General features: G+C 37.8%; 1 protein-coding gene across 4 annotated transcripts in view; it reads right to left on the reverse strand.

Annotated features, from left to right (window-relative positions):
• The window catches only part of Ppp1r12b (protein phosphatase 1 regulatory subunit 12B), a 203,693-nt gene that overhangs the window by 65,760 nt on the left and 116,967 nt on the right, over positions 1–20,966 (reverse strand). For all 4 annotated transcript variants that reach the window (XM_027945641.2, XM_071600174.1, XM_071600177.1 and 1 more), the window contains 3 exons: positions 19,591–19,780; positions 19,389–19,501; positions 18,190–18,231 (listed from right to left, as the gene is read on the reverse strand). In XM_027945641.2, the coding sequence (XP_027801442.1) occupies positions 18,190–18,231; positions 19,389–19,501; positions 19,591–19,780 (345 nt within the window). The remainder of the gene's footprint in view (positions 1–18,189; positions 18,232–19,388; positions 19,502–19,590; positions 19,781–20,966) is intronic.

Genomic DNA, 20,966 nt, shown 5'->3' on the forward strand with positions numbered 1-20,966 from the left:
TGGAAGAAAATTTCCATTATTTGGAAAATATATATGTGTGTGTGTGTACGCATACACTTACACACACACACACACAGTTGCATTGAAATAGATAACAGATGTATTGGAAAATCAAAAATGGAGGGAAGATGGTTTTAAAAAGGTGAGGAACCAGGGATATCAGCAGACTTTTACCGTAAACTTTTTGTATAAACTGCCATTACTTTCCATAAATGGAATCAGACTGAACAAAAGAACACGGTGCTTTCCCCAGCCCGAGGAAGGGCCATTGCAGCCAGCAGAGTCCTGTTATAAGCACCGACCTGCACTTCTGCACCTGGAAGACCGCCATCAGCACAGTGGAAAGAATGCTGGACTGGGAACTCAGAACTGCTCTAGTTTGTTCTCTACCACTAACTTATTATACAACTTAGGTTAAGCTCTGCCTCCTTTTTGGTCCCAGGTCTTTACATCTGCAAAATAAAGAAGCTGGGCTAGAATACCTTAAAAGTACCTTCTAGAAATAATTTTCTGTGACCTCAACAATTTTGTAGGCTGACTCCTCCATTATGCAGTTTGCTGAGTAAATAATTTGAAGGAAAAGGAAGAAAACCATGCATTCTTACAATCAGTCTTTGAATCAAATGGAAGTTAGAAGAATCACAGATGCTTGGTTTTGTTTAATTACCACTCTGCAGAGGAACAGCCTAGAGGCTAGATAAAGTTTCTCTATGGGTGTAGACACAACCTAAGTTTTAAATAGAAAAAGCAAATCAACCTAGACCCAAACAAAAACCCTACATACAAGTTCAGACAAAACAAAGTGTAAGATGTCTTTTCTACAAACATGTCTGTCACTAATAGCTGAGGAGACAAAAAAATAGTAAATATCAAGCTGACAAGATCAAAGTGTAGATGAAGACAAAACTAAGCAGTATGAAGCAAAGTTACAGGATGTGAGAGATCTGAGCCTATACATGTTAAAGATAGTACAATTAGAAATTTATGTGAACAGTCAGGCACAGTGGCATACCCTGTAATATGAGCTACTCAGAAACCTAAGGCTGGAGGATTTTTAAGTTTGAGGCCAGCCCAGGCAATTTAGTGAGAGAGCACCCTGGGTTCAATCCTTAGTTTTGGGGGCGGGGGGTGGGATTTATGGGAACAGAAATGTAAGAAAGGAGATTAGGAATAAAAGGTTAATGTTGGAGTTTTTAAACAGAAGGATAAGGAATAAAAGATTAATGTTGGAATTTTTAAACAGAAGGATAAGTGGATAAAAAATTAATTAGGGCTGGAGATGTAGCTAAAAAAATAAAAAAAATTGGGTTGAAGTGGCAGGAAAATTAAAAAATAAATCTTGGAGTTTCTCAGAGCTTTGACTACGGATCATGATAAGAATGTGTACAAACTCTTTACATTTGCCACAATGCAGTAAAATCCAAGCTGATTTGGACTTCAAAGGTCTGGAGGATGGAGCATATACAATCTTGTGTAGTTAAACTATCTACAATCTTGTGTAGATAATTTCCAACTCCCATAGACATACTGTTTTCTAAAACAACATTCATTGAAAGTACCTTACCATCTACACTGTTGTATGTGTGACATGGTCTGTTGCACCTAAAATGCAACATGCACCTACAATGGATATACATGATAGTGGGGTAGGTGTCCAGTAGATTTCTATTCACTGTTCAGTATTTCTGACACAGATGAAATAGGCAACCAATCAGAAGAAAGGGACAAAGCTCTCTGACAAAATTCCTGTTTGGTTCATGATCAGGCCACTAAGCAGCCTTCACTTTCATGCAAACGTTCAAGTTAAGTTTCCATTACCAAAGCATTTAATCGGGGGGCAGGGATAGGTCAGTTACATTTAGTGTCACCACAAATACAGCCACTATTAACACTTGGTGGCTATCTCCCTGGTCTTCTCACCTGGTCCTGTGTGTCCTCTATTCCCCCATAGCTGCAATCATAATACCTCCATGAGTCTACATTTAGTTCTTTCAGTAATATTTTATCATAATTATTTATCCAAATTGCATTATCTTTGTAACTCACTTTTAATGGCTGCTTTTATACCCGACCCTGATTCAAGGCAACACCCCTGTGTGGCCAGCAGGCAGGGGAATGGTAGGACAAACTATGATTCATGGCATTCCACTGTGTGGATGAATCATAGTTTACTTAACTACTGCCAAAATAATGGACATTTAGGTTGTTTCCAATTTCCCCACTATTATAAATAGCTAAATGGACTAAGTCTGTTTTGGTCAATAGTACCTAACAGTTTTCCACATAGTAGGCACTCACCAGTACAACATGGGAAGGCCCAATTCACCACATTCTCACCTAAACTGGGCATTATCTTTTCAGTCTTTGCCTATTACAATTAGTGAAAATGTAATTACATTATTGCTACAAATACCAGAAAATCTTGTAAGTATATTATAACTGCTGTTTCTTATACGAAGCTACAAAATAGGGATAATCTTATTTTTATAGATGAAAGAACTTTGAGAGTTCACAGAGATTAAACTGCTTTTCTAAGATCATACAGCTAATAAGAGATGTAACCAGCCTAAGTCTTCTGGCTCCAAAATCAATGCTGCTTCTAACAATCCACATATCCCCCAATCACCCTAGACTCCTCTTCATGTTTCATTATCCACATCCAGAAAAACAGTAAATCTTGCTGTTTTCACAGGTTAAAGTGTTTCCATTCTGTCCATAACTAACATAAGACATCTACTTCATTATCCTTCATCTAGATCCTTTGCTTTCTAGGTATAAGGGATGTGCACAGAAGAGGAGGGATATACAGAGTGTGTGTGTTAATCATCTCATTTTCCCAAGAAGAGATCTACCAAGTTATTTGTATATGTGCCATGAAAGAAATATTCCTGCTTTAGTTTAGGACCAGCCTGTAGTAATCTAGAGCTTAATCCTGGGCCCTCTTTCCTTCTTTAATTATATTCCTTTCTTGGTGATCTCACCCAGTCTTAAAATACCATGTCTAAAATATCATCGAAGTCACCTAAGGCAATGACTGCAAAATACTTACCTCTGCAGCTTTACTCTCACTCCCATGAGCAGCTGATTCTTATGTCTAATTGTCTACTTGACATCTCATCTTGGAAGTCTAATAGGAATATCTTCTGTTCCAGTAGAATATGGCCTCTATGAGGGGCAGGAACATTGTCTAATGCACAGTGCCTGACACACAGTGGATAAACAATAAATACAGGTTGGTTGAACAAATGCATGCTGTTATATAAGCAAAAGACTTCCCAAATGAGATCAGACTGTTCTGGGAGGGCTTTGATAGTTTGGTATTCTGAGTTAAATGTACATTTCTGGAGGTCAGGAAGGAGTAGAGTTTGGTTCTAAGCTCTCTCAGGGTGCCACAGTTAACCCTACTTTTTAATGATGACCTACCTGGGATGTTAGCAATCCATAAACATACCTCTAGGAACACTGTCAAATTTGCCTATTAAAAATCACCTAGGAGACAGTTACAATATTTCCAAGCCTTACTATCATGCCCCTCCTAATTCAGAATCTCAAGGGAGAAAGGTCTGAAAAATCTACAGCATAAACAAATGACTCCAGTGACATATCAACAAGTTTGAGAGAGATTACTATAGATGCTTTCCCTATTGGGTTATTATCACTGAAACTTTATGGATACAAATATCCACATGTACTCTTAGCTCTAACTCAAACATTCCAGAAATGATTTATAAGTCACCCAAACGTTTCATTGACTTCATTCCAGAGCAATAGAGGTCACCAGTGACCTAAGAGTCCTTCTCATACAGCATGACATACATGGAGTAGACCTTTAGTCTCAATTAAGGATCTGATTTTGCTTACTTGGCAAAAAATTAGTTGTGTGAACCCATGCTCAATTACCATACCTTACATGAGTTTACTCTGACATATGGTCAACTTTCATCACTTTCTTCCTTAAAGTTTGTTGAAGAATCAGGATTTCAGTTTCTCTCTCCAAAAATCCACTCCTCTTAGCTACCATTCCAGGCAAGCAGGGTCAAAGCTTTGCAGATTTTGTCACCCTCCCCACAAATCTCCAAAAAGTTTTTCCTTGCATATTATAAGAAGACTGAAAGTTGATAAGGCAAAAGACTAATAAATTCTATAATCAATCTCTCTCTCTCTCTCTCTCTCTCTCTTTTTGCCATGGTGGGGACTGTGCCCCACCACTAAGTGATATCCCCAGACCTTTTATTTTGAGACGGGGTTTTGCTAGATTGCCTGGGCTGGCCTCCAATTTACAATCCTCCTGTCTCGACCTTCTGAGTAGCTGGGATTACAGGCATGTACCACCATGCCTGGTCCATACTCTATGTCTGACTAAGGAATTCAAAGACAACCAGTAATCAAAGTGAATGACAGCAATTAACAATCTTCTCACAAACACACTTCCAAGAATCTGTGAACCTTTAAGTCAAAGTCACTTTTGGTCACAGTTTTCAAAAACAGAATGTCTTAAGTGGCAACTAATTATATATCCCAAAATTGTAATCTCAGCTAACCTCAAAGACAGATTCTTGGGAGGGAAGAGGAATAGGATCAGATGAGAAAAGCAAATGGGGGCACACTGGGAGAATCATTCTAGACTTTTTCCTCAAGAGGTAAAGAACTGGGCTGGGGATGTGGCTCAAGCGGTAGCGCGCTCGCCTGGCATGCGTGCGGCCAGGGTTCAATCCTCAGCACCACATACAAAGATGTTGGGTCCACCGAAAACTAAAAATAAATAAATATTAAAAAAAAAAAAAAGAGAGGTAAAGAACTGAAACAGAACAGAACTACATTAAAATGACCTGGATCCATTTCCTTCTCTGTTCACTATCCCATTCAGGAAGCTTCTCATTAATGCTTTTCCAAGTGCAGACAGACAACATACATGCCTCTAAACAGATGATTTCCCTTGCCCACCCTGAAAAAACATTGATGGTAAATCAGGAGAATTACCAGAGAAGTGCTCAGATGACAGAAAATTGACACTTCGAGTCATGTTGACATCAGCAAAACATTTTTTTTAGATCTGTAACTTGGTGTAGAGGCCAGCAAACTGTGTCAAATTCAGTCCACCAGCCTGTTTTTGTAAATAAAGTTTTATTGGAACAGTCACTCCATTTATTTACATAATTGTTATGGCTGTTTTTCCATTGTAATAGCAGAGTCAAATAGTTACAACAAGGCAACATGACCCCCAAAGTAGAAAATATTTACGACCAGTCCCTTTACATAAAACATTTGATGAACCCTTATCTAGAGTGTTTATGTGACAAAATGAAGCCTAGGCTGGTTTGTCCAACCCTAGCACATAGTACTGGAGAATATCCGCCCTCTTCGCTGGGTCTATGTTGCCCAGGCTGACCTGAAACTCCTGGGCTCAATTGATACTCCCATCTTAACCTCCCAAATAACTGGGACTACAGGTGTGCACCACCACGCCCAGTTCTACTAATAGATTTTAATAATGCCCTTCTTTTCCTCAGTTGCCAAAAACATCATCATAGTTTAAGCTATAGAATTCAAATTATAAGAAAACATTTAAAAAAATTCCAAAGTACAAAAAACATCAAGTATTTCTAAAATCCCAAACTCTGTTAAGGTACTTCTGTGTGAACATTCATGCACATTAAGGATCATATTTGGATACAAAACTATGGTTTCCCTATGAAGAGATTCATGGCCCCTAAATGGTTATTATCTGATTCTTGAACTTGCTTGATTGAAAACTGAGATGGCATGGAGAAAAATTAAAACTGATAACTTGTAAATGTTCATCTTTAGGGCTGGGGATGTGGCTCAAGCGGTAGCGCGCTCGCCTGGCATGTGTGCGGCTGGGTTTGATCCTCAGCACCACATACCAAAAAAAAAAAACAAAGATGTTGTGTCCGCCGAAAATTAAAAAATAAATATAAAAAAAAAATGTTCATCTTTACATTTCCACCCCAACTATCCTATCTTTTAGGTCCTACCAAAACAACACTTTCAAAGGCAGCATTGGTTAGAGCCTCAATTCAACATTCCTGCAGGGACAAGTCTATAAACATTGCATTTGCTGAAAATGGGCTTCAAATCCCACACCAAGCTTTATACTTCAATCATGGGCCCAGAACTCTAACATTAGCTAAGCCTAAGCCATGGTTAAGACTCTCTAGCCATGCCATCAGCAGAAGAAATGAATACTTTCGTAACCAAGGTAACCCTTAGATTCCAACTGAAAGGGGAACAATTATTCCTGGAGGCTCTCTTATGATCAAAGCCATCATAGAACTGACTACTTTGATAAAAGAGTTGAACCCCAACTCCTTTGAAGACAACTGTATGAACTGTCATAATGGTAATGATGGGGTTCCAGGAATGCTCAAGTTGAAAATGATCCTTTTCTCAAGAACATCATTAGTTGGCCCTGAATATTTTCTTTTTTCAAAGATAAACTGAAAAAATACCAGCAGGAAATTCACCACAATGCTAGCAATTTTTTTTTTCTGAATAGTATGGTTATGAAAGTTTTTTCTTATTCTTCATAGAAAAAATGATTCCCTTTTTACAACAAATATTTTTAATACCCTTCACATTTACTATCCTGAAATGAAATTCACTTATACCAAACTTAGTTAAAATCATGAAAAATAACATAGTGAGAAGAAATAAACGTGAAGAAATTTATAACAAACTGTGTATGTGTGTGTATGTGTGTATGTGTGTGTGTGTGTACTTGGATGCTGGGGATTGAACTCAGAGTCTCATGCACTCTCTACCACTGAGACACACCTTCAGTCCCTAAATATGTACTTTCCAATGTGTTAATTCTTGTTCCAATAACATTAGGAGGCATAACAAAGCAGTAAGAGGTTTGGATACATCTTAAGATTCTCATGAGGAAAAATGCAGACCTGTAAAATCTGTTAAGTCATCATAATATAAATGGCATTACTATCAGGATGAGCAAAACTCAGCAGTTGCTCCTCAATTTACATGGTGTTTGAATTCTCAGAACTGCTCCCTACCAATTGAGTGTGTACATAAAATCAAGTAAGGTTTGAGACTCAGATACTAGACAGGTTTTCATCTTAGACTGTCCTGGGAGACAGTCAAGAGTCAAGCAAGCTCAGGACAACTGCTGGATGTGAGACATCTTTCGAAATCTAGCATCTGGCATATCTGATCCCTTCCAATAAATGCATCTAGAACATGCTCCATCACTATGTTCCCTGAAAGGGCCCTTAGGAATTTTTATAACCTCTTCTAAAAATGCTCTTGCTGCTTCTGAGAACCACTGTTGTATACTTTTCTGTGTTTCATAAAATTTCTATAATCAAATTAATTTCCTTTTGTAATCATGGAGGGGTGGGCAGGGAGAAGCTCCATCAGAATTTCAAGCTCCTAAGGGTCCCTGCAAATGAAAAGACTTAAGGTCACACGTTGCTAACAACCTTGAAGGCAGCTAGATGCTGAAAGAAGAAATTGAAAGAAAAGAAAAAGCCAAGAGGTTAACTACACCATTCTTAGAGGTCAGATAAATCTTTCACATCTTTGGATAAGATGTTTGAATGAAACCCAAACAGAAACCTTGAAGGTCAGTTTATTTCTATGTTAAAAAAGATTTCTGATTAAGGCAGAACTCACTGATGTAATGGGACATTGGGTCCAAATTTTCAGGGTCTCCAAGGAATACATGTAAGCTTTGATTACTGAAATTTCCTTGGCAACAGCATGACCTAAAATTAATAGAGTCCATAAAAGGAAGATGCCAAAAGAAACTTTGTTCTTAAGATGGTTTATGTGGTTTGGGCTAGAGCAAGGCATAACCCATATATAGAAAATCACAACATCTATAGTATTTTAAGAAACTACAGTTGCAAAGAAAGAGCAAATGTACAATGAGAGGAGAGATCCTTCCAGGCCACTGTGGAGTCAGCCACTAGAGAGGAGTCCTCAGTACACACTGGGTAGCAGGCAACTTCCCCCATACAGAATCGGTTGGCTGCCCTTTCTCAATCTCCATCTCCTTCCCAGGATTATCCATGGACATCAACAGTACAGATCCAGGACAGCTTGCCTTTCTACATGTGGAATGTCTGCCAATTCCCAGAGGCTGGCCACAACAGGACTCTAACAGCCACTGCTTATTAAGTCTATCCTTATTTTTTATATCCTTGTGAACATCAGCATGGTATTAAGTTTCTCAGACTTATTAAAACCCTCTCATTCCCTATCTGCCTAAAAATAAAGATGTTAGCGAAGAAAACCTCTATTTTATTATTCTTTTAACTCTGTTAAAAGAAATTATGGCTTATTAAGAAAAAAAAGACTGAAGTTGTTATATAGTATACTACAAAAATATTACTTTACTACATAAACAACTTAAGTCTCTCTGATAGCTCACCTACCATGTCTTTAAACTTAGTCAAGCTGTTGTTCTGTCTCAACAGTGCAGGCTTGTCTGGGAAATACCTTACCATATTAGGCAATCAGGCCTCAGAAAGAGGGGAAAGCAAAATAGACCTAGGATTTTACCTAAAAGGAGAATGGCAAAGATACTGCCCAGTGGTGGAGAGTGGACAGAAAATTGCTGAATCCTCTTCAGGACATAAAGGGGCTTCACAAGATTAAGTAGCAAGATTAAAAATTACTGCTTGAGAGAAAGATCCAGAAAATGGCCAGAAGCAAAGTAGTAAAAATTTAGAAAAACAGAAAAATTGGCTGTTATTTACTCAAAGAAAGAAAGTTGGGGAAAAACAGTCAAGATTTATGAAACTAGGACTGTTAGAAACAGGCAGAGAAGCACACATAGGAGGGGAAATTTAGTCATAAAAATGAAAGTCTGCTTGATCAAGGGAGAAATTTGCAGAGATTTGACTTGCTTAGGAACTCAAAGGGTTCCAAGCAAAATTTGAAACATTTTAATCCTGTTCCTTCCATTTCTACTCATTTCTTTCCCCTATCTCAATGATCCCTATTAAAATTCAGTCCTTAAAACCCCTCAGGTATGTTAGAATTATATGTTAGAATTATAGAGGCATTTGGGCTACTTCTCTTATTTTTCAAACAATCCATTCTTGAGAGGTTGTTTGGAGGTTCTAGCAGCAAAGTGCAGCTACTCATGTACCCTTGACCTAGAAGTGGTCTTTCCCTATGAGGGAAGGTCGTCCTCTTCAACCAAGTGCTCAGCTTTGAGAAAGATGCACATGAAATGGGTAAGGGAGGAAGGGGACACTTGCTTAGCCAGCCAGATCATCTGAATCAACTCTGGCAATTAATGGAGAGACAGATGTCACAGCCAGATCATGCTCACATTCCAAATAATAATTTTTAAGGATAAATTAATAAATAACTTAAAAATCACATGATTCTAAGGTCAACAAAAATATTCCAAAAGACTTACTCTCATCTGACTTAGGAATTTATAGATTTGGAACATTTTAATTTTAAACCCAGGGAGTCTGGCTTCTGAGTTAGTACTCAGAGCTTCTACACTACATTATTTGTCATAAAGTATGTGACATAAGACATATAACAAATATAAGAATTCAAATGAAGGCAAGGTGACAGCTGTAGACTAGGGATATGACAATGTGATCCTGGCAAATTAATCTCTCCAGGCCTTAGCTGTTGTCTTTATGAGAGGGTTAGTTAGATGGCCTTGAAAGTCCCTTTCAGTTCTAAGATTCGGTCTATAATCACCATTTTAGACATCACAGAGCTAAATCAAATTTTAGTATACAGTAGCATCTTAAAATACAAGGTCTTTGAAGAAGGCTTCTTAACTGAAATGGAAGAGCTAGTGATTTGAAGATGTAGTAAAGCTGAGAAAAATCTAGGCAAGGCAAAAGTAACTAAAAGGTGAGTAAAATTAACAGGTCATTTTCAGGCATGATTAATTAATAGAACCTCTCTGATGTGGTAAGAACAGTCTTGTGACGTAACTGGGCTTCAAAGGTCTCTGGACAAGGTTTGCAAAGAGTGCTTTTAATTTTAAAAGACATCAGAGGATGCTCTGGGATACTCAACTTTTATACCACTATATGATCCTTTTATAAAAAGGCTGAAAAGATTTCATGGGTTAATATCCCTATATGAGAAAAAAAATGTTAAAACAAGAATACAAAACTATCTGTTATTCTATGTTCTGTTTTTGATTTGAAAAAAGAGAAAACTGTATTTATATTCTCAGAGTCAAGTGCCAGGATTTCTCAGTCTCATGCTGGTTCTTCTCGTTTTCCTCATTTTGAACTCTGGAGTGCTACAGGCTTCTGTCTTTAGGAATCTTCTATATGATGTTACTTTCTTGGTGACTGTATCCAACCCCTGGTTTTTTTTCTTTTTTTGGTACAAGGGGTTGAACCCAGGGGTGCTTAACCACTGAGCCACACCCCAACCCTTCTATTTGAATTTTATTTAGATATAGGTTCTCACTGAGTTGCTTAGGGCCTCTCTAAGTTTCTAAGGCTGGCTCTGAACTTGCAATCCTCCTATCTCAGCCTCCTGAGCCAATGGGATTACAGGTGTGTGCCATCGCACCTGGCCCAACCCCTTGGTTTAAAATATAATCTATATGTTTGCTGACATACAAGTTTATGTCTGAAGCTTGGGTCACTCACATGAACTCCAGACCCCTATATCTTAATTGTTCTTTTGACATTTCCATGTACAATATATCAATCAAGTTTATTAAATTTAAACCAAATGCCTACTCTTCCTTGACCAAATCTATTCTTCCCATAGTATTCTTCATCTCAGTTAATGAAAACTCCATTTCATGTTGTCTTAGCTAAAAGCTCTAGCATCAACCTTGACCTGTTTTCTCAACCTAAATCCAAGCCAATAGCAAATCTAAGTGGTTCTAACTTCAAAATGTATATCGAATAACAACTTCTCAGGATCTTTCTGTTTTTCCAATATTATTGGAAAAGCCTCTTAACTGACATTACTGCTTCCACTGAATCTTAAAGACCACTGATGTCCCCCCCCCCCCAGAGTACAATCTTCAATAGGCAGGTAGAGTGAACCATTAAAATGTAAGTATAATAATGTCACTCTTCTGCTCAAAACTTGGTAAGATATCTACACGTATATTTCAAAAGCTAGAGTTCTAATGACAACTTATCAGCCCATGCTGCCTAGCCCTTTTGCTCATTCTGCTCTAACCACACTGGGTTTTACACCTGTTCTCAAGCATGCCAAGCATACCCTGCCTTGGGTCTTTGCAATTGCTGTTCCTTCTGCCCATAATACCCCACCTCCACATGGCCACATGGCTGCCTACTTTACTTCATCTAGGTTCTAATGATATTCTGTAACAGAGCCCTATCCTAACTGCCCTACTTATAGCATGAGCCTTTGCCCACCTTGGCACATCTAATTCCTCCATCCTACTTATTCTGTATGGCTTTTCCGTAACATATCACCTTTAACACATTATTTTCTGTAACATATCACCCTTTAACATATTATTTACTTTACATATTTATTTTATTTATTGTCTGTCTCCCTCATTAGAATGTAAATTCCAATAAAGTAGAGATTTTTGTTCATTGTTGCAAAATTTAGAAAAGTACCTGAACATAAGAGGCAAATAAAAGCACTTGTTGAATGAAAGAACAGGAAGATATTTATAATAGACAAGGAAGGACAAAATGGAAAATGCATGTAGTGGCTTTCAGCATTAGAGACACTTCTGAAGCATTTATTTTTTCCAGTTCAAAACCAAGCTTTGCCAACAAATTAGAGTTGGGTTCTCTTATTAGTTTGAAAACTTTACATTAAATTGCTTACCTCTTTTAGAACATTTTACCAACACATTTCTCCACTAGCATATAACCAGTCATCTAGGACAAGCATATCAATAGTCATAAATTAGTAATTCCTTAATAACATCTCCTTTACCAATGTATTTTGAGGAGTGATTAGTAATCCAATCTACTAGTTCCATTCAGAGCTAGGACAGCTCCAGTGTCGACTTTGAGGGTAAAGTTTCAATGGTTTTATCCTTATTGAGTATACTACCTGATTTTCCTAAAAGCAACAGGGTGGGGTAGGGGATTCCTAACAAAAGTATGGGAATTCTTACTTCCTGACAGACATAACTACCCACCTATGTCAAGGACAGCAGAAGAATGCTGATGCTCTACCCACTGAATCTTGATACTGAGTAGGCTTTTAAGTTGTCCTTCAAGAAGACGTTCCTTCACTCAAGGAGGTGAGGTGCTACTAGCAAGTCAATTCGAACATGTAACCTGCTGAGTAAAAAAACCAAATGGATAAATAGGGTGTGGAAAAGGACATAAGCCCTAATTCCAGGTCTGCATATTACCATCAAATGAAAACGTTCCCTGATGCAGGATCCAGGATGCTTTTCCTTGCACAGGTTTTCCATCCCCAAGTTATTAACTTCTCTGGTCTCCGTTTTCTCAACTATGAAATGAGGCTCCTAAATCAAGTTATCTATAAATTCCCTTTCAATTCTATGAGACCAAAAGTGGGGTGGCAAATTACTACACTGAACTAGGTTCTTCAGCAATTCTTTTAAAACAGGAGCAATTTGTTTAGGTTCAGCTTCTTCAGGGCACCATTCTGCTTGCTCACCAACATCTTTTCTGTTGACCACTTGTGCCCTCTAGTGATGAATTCAATTACACAACAGGATCAGATTGAAAAATACCATAGCTGTCATCCAGGCCCAGAGGGACCCTGACTTCAGGGAGATGAATACTAGGGGACCTGCTGCCCCTTAAAGGCAACTCAAGGTAGGGTGGCACCAGGTCACATAGGACCAGGATCTCTGGAACTTCTAGCGTGCTCCATGGGGACGTGGGGGTGTGAATGTGAACACAGATTGTGGGGAGAAGGACAGGTAGAGAAAAGCTGTGTCCTTTTGTTAGTGACTTAGACACATATCCATGCTGTTTCCCAGAGCTACCCCCAGCCTTAGCGAATGGATAAAAAAAATGTGGCATTTATACACAATGGAGTATTACTCTGCATTAAAAAATGACAAAATCATAGAATTTGCAGGGAAATGGATGGCATTAGAGCAGATTATGCTAAGTGAAGCTAGCCAATCCCTAAAAAACAAATGCCAAATGTCTTCTTTGATACAAGGAGAGTAACTAAGAACAGAGTAGGGACGAAGAGCATGAGAAGAAGATTAACATTAAACAGGGATGAGAGGTGGGAGGGAAAGGGAGAGAGAAGGGAAATTGCATGGAAATGGAAGGAGACCCTCAGGATTATACAAAAGTACATACAAGAGGAAGTGAGGGGAAAGGGAAAAATAATACAAGGGGGAGATATGAAGGACAGTAGAGGGGGTAGAGAGAGAAGAGGGGAGGGGAGGGGAGGGGAGGGGGGATAGTAGAGGATAGGAAAGGCAGCAGAATACAACAGACACTAGTATGGCAATATGTAAATCAATGGATGTGTAACTGATATGATTCTGCAATCTGTATATGGGGTAAAAATGGGAGTTCATAACCCACTTGAATCAAAGTGTGAAATATGATATATCAAGAACTATGTAATGTTTTGAATAACCAACAATAAAAAATTAAAAAAAAAAGAAAAATAGACTACTGAAGAGGAGTAAATGGGGGAAAACCAGAATTCAGTAGATAAAACTCATAGTAAAGCAAAAGTCAGTTCAAAGACACAATAATAAAAGGTGGAGAGAACTGAAATGGTCACCACCTTCCCTGATGTGCCTATGATCATTCCCTCCAGAGCACCTGCTATGCAAAACCCTTATCTGTGGTTTTGCTTTGGTTTAAGTTACTCACAGTCAGCCGCTGTCTGAAAATATTAAATGCAAATTCCAGAAGTTAATAGCTCATAGTTTTTAAATTGTATTGTCTGGAGTAGTATGATGAAATCTCATGCCATCTGGTACCCTGCCCTGCCAGAGACATGAATTATCCCTCTGTCCAGGATATCCATGTTGTGTATACTACTGCTTGTTAGTCATTTAGTAACCTTCTAACCAACTGTTAAGACACTGATATCACATAGTACTGGTGTTCAAGTAACTCTTATTTTACTTAATAATGAGGCCAAAGCATAGGAGTAGAGATAGTGGTAATTTAATTTTAGTTGTAACTGTTCTATTTTATTATTAGTTCTTGTTGTTACTCTCTTACTATGTTTAATATAAATAAAACTTCATCATAGGTATGTATGTATATGAAAAAGTATAGCACATGTAGGGTTCAGTACTACCTGTGGTTTCAGCCATCTCCTTAGGGTGAGGGAAAGTATCTCCCATGGAGTAGGGAGACCACTATACAGTAAACAGTAAATACATTCTTGAATATAAAAGCATTTTTAGATATGACTGAAATAACCTGTTCTCAAATTAAAATTAGATTCAGTTTCCTCTTCACTTAGAAAGACAAAGGATATCTTAAGACTTACAGAGACTGGCCCATACCTAATGTGGATAATGAAAGAGAACTGCTATAAACATATCTGTCAAGGAGGTGCTACAATATCAATATATAGTCTTTGTCTATCTTACCAGCTGATGGAATTACCACTGGGGATGGGTTTTGATGAAAACCATGCACTATGTTGGATGTAGGCAAGGCCCCCAGCCTTCTCATCATATTTCTTGCTCTTTACTGACACTAGTATAGCAATATGTGACTTCTATCTTTATCACACACATCACAGATAGCAAACATCAAGCCATGTCTGGCCCTAAATATTAATTGGTGTTTACATTTTGGTTACATTTTTCTAGGTACATAAAGAGGAATGAATTTCAATGATATCAGCAGAGATTTAGTTTAATAATAGAAAGGCTTCTTAATCATGCTGTTGTTACTGACATAGGGATGAGAAATTAAAGAACCTTATAAAATCTTTAAGAAGATGGGGGGAAATCAATATATATTTGGAATCATCTTAGCTCTAACCCTGACTAGAGACACAAATAGAGATAATAATAATTGAACTTTCCTTTCTAACCTAAAATTAAATATTACTGGATGATTTCATATATATGTGTGCATATACATATGTAGATATATGTGTGTATACATACATATGTGTGTATACATATAAATAACACTGACATATCATCACTCTTTTTTGGGGGGAGGTGGTTTACTGGGGATTGAACTCACGACACTCAACCACTGAGCCACATCCTCAGCCCTACTTTGTATTTTATTTAGAGATAGGGTCTCACTGAGTTGCTTAGCACCTTGCTGTTGCCAAAGCTGGCTTTGAACTCTCGATCCTCCTGCCTCAGGCTCCTGAGCCACTGGGATTACAGGCGTGTGCCACTGGGCCTGGCCATATCCTCACTCTTAAGAAACAGTACATTCATATATATGTACGCACATAGACAAACACAGACACACACAGTTAAAGAACAGACAATGCTAATTTATAGAGACAGAAATTAGAAAGAATGGTTGCTTCTCAGGACAGGGAATTGATTAGAAAGTGGCACGAGGAAACTTTGTTTTTAAATATCTTTTTTTTTCTTGGTGTATTACAGCTGTACATAAAGGGAGGGGGGGATTTGTTGTTACATATTAGTACATGCACAAAGTATAACAATATGATTTGACCAATATCCCTCCCCAGCGCTTTTCCTCTTCCTCCCCTCCTCCCAGCTCCTGGTGCCTTTCTCTGCTCTATTGATCTCCTTTTGCTTTTCATGTGGATCACCCCCCACCTTTCTTTTCCTTTTTCCTCTCTAGCTTCCATAGATGAGAGAAAACATATGACACTCGACCTTCTGACTTTGGCTTATTTCACTTAACATAATGATAAGAGGAAACTTTTTAAGGTAAGGGAAAAGTTTTATGTCTTGATTTGGATTGTGGTTTATACTGGTATATGCAAGTGTCAAAACTCACCAAATGACACATTTAAAATTTATGTATTTTATTGATTGTAAATTTATATCTCAGTTAAAAAAATAAGATGTCATGAGCTAACTATGGGGCTACCTCAGTGGTAGATGTGTTGCTTAGCACTTGCAAGGCCCTGGGTTCAAATCTCAACACCACAAAAAAGAAAAAAAGAAAAAGATGTCAGAGTTTTGGGAAGAGTGAATTTAAAAAATAATAGATACCATCACTCTCAAGGAGAAGGTTGGGGAGAGTAGGGAGCTTGCGTGACTTCAATAGCAGATACAGTTTTACTAAATCAAAATCAAGAAAGAAAAGAACTGCCCTGGCTTTTCAGCAAAATTCATGCTTAATAGCTAACCGGGCCATTTCCACAGAATGTCCTCTCATTTATTGCTGCAGAGCTGAGTCTATGATACTGCCTGATGGATGGACATGAAGGTAGGGCAGAGAGTGGTCTAAGATTCATAACATACTGGTGACTGTCTTGAACTAGAATTGCAGCAATTTACACTGGGTCATCATTAGGTGTGTTGTTCTGCAGCCCATATGGATAATGGTTTCAAACCTGCTAGCATTAGAAGCAAGCGCTCCGAAGAGAAAACCAGATAAACAGTTTAATTGAAATAAACTAGAGTTGAAGACTTTTCAAAAAAGGAAGCCTCTCCCTTTACCAACTCATCACCAGTCTTTCCTTCTGCAGAACTGTGGGTGGGACTAGAGAATGGTACCTGGAATGTGCTTGTACCAACCTTACCTTACCTGCGTACAAAGTTACCAATCTAGAGGTAATAGGCTGTTTGTTCTTCTCTTAAGATTCACACTGAAGTCTGCTTGACACATGGTAAACACTAGTAGATGTCTTAAGCAATTGGAAGAGTGGAATATTTTTCAGCCTGACAAATGACTTTCACAGCAAACCTCAATAGTCTCTGCTTTTCGTCACAAACCAAAAAGTTTTTTCTATTATTTTAAGTGAATGGTCCTAAGATGAAATTCCGTGAGAACCACTGCATTAAAATCATTATAGTTTTCATTCCTTGGTACTCGAGGTTAGGACTTTCCAGGGCTGAGAAATTTTGAAAAGTAGAGACAAAGATTTTCACTGACAAAAGACATTCTATGACATCAAAACCTTCCTTGTTGTAATCCATTAATTTAAACAGCCTGTACAATCCTCTAGGGATTATGATGCATTTCAGTGCTCTGTAATCTATTACTCAAATTCTCTGCTTAAGCATAATTCCCCAAAGGAACTTCTCTATATTCATTCTCTCTATATGCAAAATCCTATTCAAGATTTTTAAAGAATCTATGAGTTGCTGTTGTTTGCATGCATGCAAACACACACACACACACACACACACACACACACACACACTTGCCTTAAGGGAATAGCTATGTGCTATTTCCACATAACATAGCTCATCTTTGTGAAGTAGCCTCAACTTCAACCCAGAGTAGGCAATTCTCACTGGTGTTACTGTAAGTCATTACAGATACTGCTTTTTGAAAGTCTACTATTGATTATTTTGGATCTTGGCTAAAATGTAGGTGAGTTGATGACAATGTCTTATTCATCTCTCTTCTGTTAAAAATGAATTAATTGTTAATTATTAAGGGTTGATAAGTGTATTCTGAGAATACAAGTCCAATAAATTGTGAAGTATTAAAAAGGCCATTATTTTATGTAATTTCTCACAGGAAAGCACATGTATTTCAATTAATTTAGTCAAAACCAAATTCCTTCCTTCCTGTGAAACTGTAAAAAGAAGAAAACCCCCAGTATTCTATGGCACTGGAGTGGCTCACAAGAACCTGGATTATTTTTAAGAATGCTGGGTATAGGCCTGCAGATGGAGGCTAGGCTTTATGAGGTCAGGGCTATAGAAGAGGTGAGGTGCTTAACCTTATTTCACAGTCAAATATAAATGACTTTTAGACTATCTGATGTTTTACATACTTCACACTTATGTTCCTCTTTATCAATGTAGATCCATAAAAATACCACTTTTTATTTTTCTTCCAAAGATTTCAAAGTACTTTACTCATTCCAAAAACATTCAAGAGAAAAAGATGGAGCCTGTAATGGTGTTAGAGATTAGCAGCTAGCACACAGAAGCTGGAAATTGTTACACCACAGGAGGAAGTACCACCATCTAACACCTGCCATGCCTCTCAGAGGAATGTCTATCTTCAAACTCCTCCTCAGCTCCAATTTGCATAGGTCCTGCTCTTCTATTAAAATCGTATGCATCAAAGCAAGATTGAGCCCTAAAGAGATATGCCTCACTGGCTTGTCACTTACCCGTGTTTCCTTGACCTCTTCAGAGACATCAGTTTCATCCTCCTGAAAAGGAAGGAGGAAGACAAACAAGAGAATCATCATCATGGATATGTTTTAAAGCAACAAGGTCAGTTCCTATCAATTATACATCTTGGCATTTCAAACATGGGCAATGAGATTTGACAGCCAGGTGATACTCTGTGATGCTACTTCTAACAGCTTTCACAAGTAGGCAATTTAGAAATATCACCTATGGTTTTAAAAAAAAAGTCAAATCAACCACAGTTGGGAAAAAAAGGTATCATCTCTGCCCAAAGTTATCAGTCTATGGGCTGGGGGTGTAGCTCACTGGTAGAAAGTTTGCCTGGCATGCCCAATGCCCTGGGTTAGATCCTCACCATAGGAATTAAAAAAAAAAAAAAAAAGTATTAGTCTATTCGGCTCTATAACAAGGAAATATTCTTATCTAAAAGGTAGTTTCTAATAGATACGTATTGCTGTTTCATTTCTTGTCCCATTGAATAGTTTTATCTAATTTTCAAATGAGTCATTAGTAACCAGGGGCTTTTGTTTCGAATTATTGGCTGCTTGGTTTTTTAGATTCCAATAGCAAGGTTGAGTGAAAAAGGTAAACATGACATGGAGGGGGACGCATGTCTCTATTGGTAAGCACTGGTACATCTCTCTTTATTTAAAAGTCAGTGTTAATCTGTTTTCTATTTATCCTTTTTTCCTCCAGAAGAATAAAATTGAATCAAATGAACTTCCGCTAACTTACAGATTTTAAGTTCTTTAAATTTCTTATAGCTCTCCTAAAACATTTAGTTAAAAATTTCTGCTTTTTTGTGGTATTGATATTGGTGACTCTATGAATTTCAAGGAATATTCAGGAAGAGAGCTAAAACCTGGCAAATTTATTTACTTGTTAGATTTGTTTATATTGGTTCTATTATATTGTAAATTTCAAGTTCTTAAAATTCTTCATCAATTAATACTGAGTGCCACCATATGATTAGTACTATTCTTGGTACTGGGAATCCAGCAGGAACATACTAAATGAGCCCCACACTAGCTAAATTTTGTTTTGCTTTTCTTCAGTAATAGTTCTTGTCAATCTGCAAGATTCATGGTACCACATGGGACTCTTTCTTTTGAACTCAACAGAAAGACTGGCAGCCAAGCATAATGTGCTATGGCCCAGTATGGACTAATCTACTTACATCTTTTGTCCAGAAGTTGATGCCCGTGCCTCTTCGTCGTTCCTTGGGCCGCCTCCTCTCTCGAATGGAGAGCCTGTTAGAGGACTGATCATCCAAATCCACTTCTTCACTCTCTAACCAGAGATAAAGTAAAGCATGACTCTTAAGAATCTGTAGCAATGTGCACGAGAGAGTGGCTTCCACCTTTTAAAACTCTACATACCATTTTTGTCCATTTCCTTTGCAGCTGTAGTATTCACAGTGATCTCTGAACTCTCAGAATCAGGGATGGAACATCTACTTGTTCGTAGCAGATGAGAACTGGTGAAGAGTGAAGGTCTTGATGTAGAAGGAGACACTGGTTTTGTGGGTTTGTCTGGCTGAGCTGGACACCTCAGACGACGATAGACAGTCTAGAAATAATTCACAGAATGAGCCATGAGAGGTCAAGTCCAGCCAAAGGATAAAGACAGCAGGTTTATTCAAGATGAGCTTTTTCATTAAGAGTCTTATTTTAATAGCTGATGCTCAATCAACAATCACTGAGCTGAACTGAAGTTAGTTAATTAGTCAGAAAACTACAGCTTCTGGATGCTTCTTTGAAAAGACCATCATGTTGCTAGCAGTATAGGCAAACTGTTCCTAAAATGACTAAAGGGCACTAGACAGTGCTGTGTTAATGAAAATTCTTTTGATCTTGGAGTGAAATAGGAAGCATGATGAGCTTTCTCAAAGAGTGTTGAAAGGCAAAGTTTACAAAGGAAAATAAAAAAGCTCAAGACAAAGGAGCAGAATGTAGGAAGCATCTGAAAACAGAGAATAAATCTGAGCATTCTACCAATTTCTGAATACTCATTAATTTGCCATAATGATGTTTATTGAAACCTATTAATTTTTTTTAATGGTTCTGGGGATAGAAGTCAGGCCTCAGACATGCTAGCTAGGCAAGCACTCTACCACTGAGTCCAGTCCCCTAAGCTTTTCATAAATTCCCATTTTCCCCTTTGAAATACTTTTTTCTAAGAGTTAAGACAGAACTTGACAATGAGTCTTAAGTTGGCTTATCGAAGATGCATAAATTCTTACAGCATACTGAGTTTACAGTATACAGATTTTGTACAATTTTTAATTTAGAAATTATAAAACAACCCTGGTGTTTGATAATTTAGTTATAAAATTATAATTAAAAACACCTGTAATCCTAGCTACTCAGGAGGCTGAAGCAGGAAGATCCCAAGGTCAAGGGCAGACTGAGCAACTTAATAAGACACTATCTGAAAACAAGAGGCTGAGGACATAGCTCAGTGGTACATTTCTTGCCAAGCATGTACAACAAGGCCCTGGGTTCCATCCTTAGGTCAAAAAAAGAAAATAGAGAACAACAACAAAAAAATTATAAAGACAGAAGTAATAAAATAAAGTAAGCTTTGGAGTCAGATGCAATTTGGCTCAAAGTCTAACTTTAGTATTTATTAGCTGTTTGGCCCTGAATAAGTTATTTAACCTCTCTGAGCGTTAGCTTCCTTATCTGTAATACAGGGATAACACCTCAGACAGGATGGTGAACATTCAATAAGACAGTATGTGTTAGGTGCTTAG

The sequence above is a fragment of the Marmota flaviventris genome, chromosome 12 (assembly GCF_047511675.1).
Source record: "Marmota flaviventris isolate mMarFla1 chromosome 12, mMarFla1.hap1, whole genome shotgun sequence".
Classification (NCBI taxonomy): Eukaryota; Metazoa; Chordata; class Mammalia; order Rodentia; family Sciuridae; genus Marmota; species Marmota flaviventris.